The sequence below is a fragment of the Electrona antarctica genome, assembly GCF_951216825.1.
Source record: "Electrona antarctica genome assembly, chromosome: 7".
NCBI classification, from domain to species: Eukaryota; Metazoa; Chordata; class Actinopteri; order Myctophiformes; family Myctophidae; genus Electrona; species Electrona antarctica.
In genome coordinates, this window is record NC_136812.1 from 47,737,051 (window position 1) to 47,740,230 (window position 3,180).

Here is a 3,180-nt window from a genome sequence, read left to right on the forward strand (position 1 = left end):
AGCCAATCAGTGTAGAATCTGAGAAATCCAACAGGCTCGTCTTGATCACATGACTACAGAGATCATGTATACCGATTTGCATGAGATTTGGATGAAATCTGTGCATCATAAGCAATGTGTTTTGCAGAAATCGGCCTCATGGTGGCGCTATAACCGGCAGATGTGGAGGGATGCAGGGAAAATGTTTTTCCATGGCCTCTAGGGAGTGCGCATACAAAGTTGTACACAGATCGATGCAGTTATAGATAAAAACAGGAATTGCCCTGTTATAGCGCCACCATGAGGCTGGTTTGGAAAATAAATTGTGTCATGTCGTCCTCAGCCTAGTGGAAATGTGTGTGTATAATTTCACGGAAATTGCACACTGTGTTTGTGATTTGGACCAACGGACCAATCATGTGAGCTTTGGAAGCGAATCTTAGCCAATCAGGAAGGATGATGGGAAATGGTGCAGATCCGTGTTGATCACATGACTATGGAGATAGTGTATACCGAATTGTGTGATGTATGGATAAAATGTGTACGAGTAATCTACAGAAATGTGTTTTGCTTAAATCGGCCTCATGGTGGCGCTATAACAGGCCGTTGAGGAATATTTGGGGCAGAGGTTCGTTGTTGGCATCCAGAGAGTGTGTGTGCAAAGTTTGGCATGGATCGGGCCAACGGTGCCGGAGATTAGCTGGTAACAGACGGACGGAAGGAAGGAAGGACGGACGGACGCACACACACACACACACGCACACACACACGGACGGAGTGCAAAACATACTCTCTCCCCATGCCTTCGGCCTGGTGGAGACAAAAACGTGTGTAATATTTAACGAACTGGCTTGTGATCAACGTCATATAAAACATCATAACTTTTAATCACTTAAACGAGGGACCAATATATGTGATCATGTAGGCTAACTGAACACCAACATTGTGTGGTATAGATGTTTATTTGATTTTAAAATAAGATATAGATAATAATATTTCAACAGAAATCAAAGGTAAATATGCATCAATACACAGTTTACACACTAAATAAAACAACAATTACATAAGAAAATTGGTGATCCAAAGTGTTGATTCTATATTTTATGATGAAACAGTAAAAGTAAGTATAAATATCTTTCTAGTTTTAATTTATAGTAAAAACCACACCCACGTAAAGTGAGGGCCACAGCGAAGGCATGTATTTATATCAGCCAGATGGCATCTTACGTTGTCATTTACTGCCCCAAACAAACATTAAAGTCCATAGATTTGACCTGTCTGACATAATTTCGGAAAGCGACACATTGGAGGGGTTAGCTCCCTCAATAATAGCCATCAATGATTAATATTACCTTTAATAGTGTTGATAGTTTATCGCCATCATCATTATAATCAACAACATCATCATCATCATCATGTTTATCATCATCATCATCATCATCTGTAACTACGTTATTCCACAGTTACACTGACCTTTCCCGGTAACATCCTAAGAGGCATGTTGAGCTGACCAATCCAAATCCTTGGAAACAGTGTTTCAGTGAAAGTGCGTGTGATGGTGTGTATGTGTGTGTTGGTATCAGGATCAGAGAATGACAGCGTTCCTCTGTTCCAGTCCAGCTGGACTCTGATCCTCTGAGGTTTCTGCTTCAATGAGAGACCAGTGACTGACCCTGGTGGTCTAGAGCGTGCTGTGTATTTACCTTTAGAAAACTGTATTATCATGGATTGACCCCGTGCGTGTCCCTTCCTCTGGTAAGACTCTGCTAACACACCCAGTCCCCATTCTGTATTGTCTCCAACCTCGACATCCCAGCTGTGAGTCCCTGAGTTAAAGCCCTCAGAACCCACGACAATGACACGGGTGTCAAACCTCTCTGTGTTGTCAGGGAGCAGCTGTTTCTCTCCAACTCTCACACTGGTCAGATCATCAGACAGGGTGTATAATGGATGGGCCGTGTTGGGGTCCAGGATGACCGGATTGTAGGGGATGATGTCCTTCATCTTGTTCCAGACTCTGAAGGCCAGGTTTCCCAGGTGTTTGGCCACGTCTATCAGTGGTCCCGAGACCGGCTTTGGGTCCGGCAGCGGCAGTGTGAGCTGGACTCTCTCCATCGTGGTCTTGTAGTTCTGCAGGAATGAGACGTGTTCTGCTTTCAGCTGCTCCTCTGTGGCTCTGATGTTGTTTGAAACGGTTGATATGTCTCTGTTCAGACCCTCGATCTTCTCCTTCATCATCAGGCTCTTCTGCTGCTCTTCCTCCCTCAGTTCAGCGATCCTGTTCTTCTCTTCATCTTCTAGAAACTGATGCATCTTCTTAAACTGGTCCTTCATCTGCGTCTCTGTGTGTCGGGCCTGGACCTTGAGGTGTTCTGCTGTTTGGTCACAGTTTGTTTTCACTTCATTGAAGACCTCTAGCTTCTCCTGTAAAGTCTTCAGTGATTTCTGGACTTTCTCCTTGTGATCCACTGCGGCTTCATCGATGGGACTGAAACGGTGGTTGGCGTGTTTTTTAGAATCTCGACACACAACGCACACTGCCTCGTGACATTCCAGACAGAACAGTTTGAGTTTCTCAGTGTGCAGACCACAGATACCCTCGACTTCAGACCCCGTTGACGCTCTCTGCTGTCCCTCCTGTACGAAGGTCTCACACAGGTTCTTCAGAGCAAGGTTTATGGGTCTATCCATTGAATGTCTCTTCTTACAAACGGGACACTCCTTTATTTCCTTCTCTCGCCACCATTCCTGCAGGCAGTCTTTACAGAAGCTGTGGCTACACGACAGGATGACGGGATCTTTAAAGATGTCGTGACACACGGGACAGGAATAATCCTCTTCCGAGAAAGACACCTTGGAAGCCATTTTGAGTGAAGCTACGAACACTCATATACAATGTTCCCTGAAATCTAATTTCACTGTGAATCGTGGTTGTAGTTAAAGTCCAGTCAGCTGTTGTTAAAGTCGATTCAGCAGCAGGTAGTTCCAGTGTCCGCTCGCACTGGAAGTGTGTGTTTGAATCTTATCGTCTGAGATGAGTCTGACAAGAGGCGGAACCACACACACACACACACACACACACACACACACACACACACACACACACACACACACACAGGGAATTCTCAAGGCGTGTGTGTTTGTGGACAAAGTTGGTAAACCGGTATCGTGTAGGAGTGTACTGTGTACAGTTGGAATTTG

The 3,180-nt window shown here is 44.8% G+C and overlaps 1 protein-coding gene across 1 annotated transcript; it reads right to left on the reverse strand.

Moving 5' to 3' along the window:
* Positions 1–1,431: 1,431 nt before the first annotated feature.
* On the reverse strand, positions 1,432–2,844 carry LOC306926294 (E3 ubiquitin-protein ligase TRIM35-like; the record flags this gene model as incomplete). Its single annotated transcript, XM_079505562.1, has 1 exon — positions 1,432–2,844. One exon carries the CDS (start codon positions 2,842–2,844, stop codon positions 1,432–1,434), a length of 1,413 nt encoding a protein of 470 aa, XP_079361688.1.
* Positions 2,845–3,180: the final 336 nt, after the last annotated feature.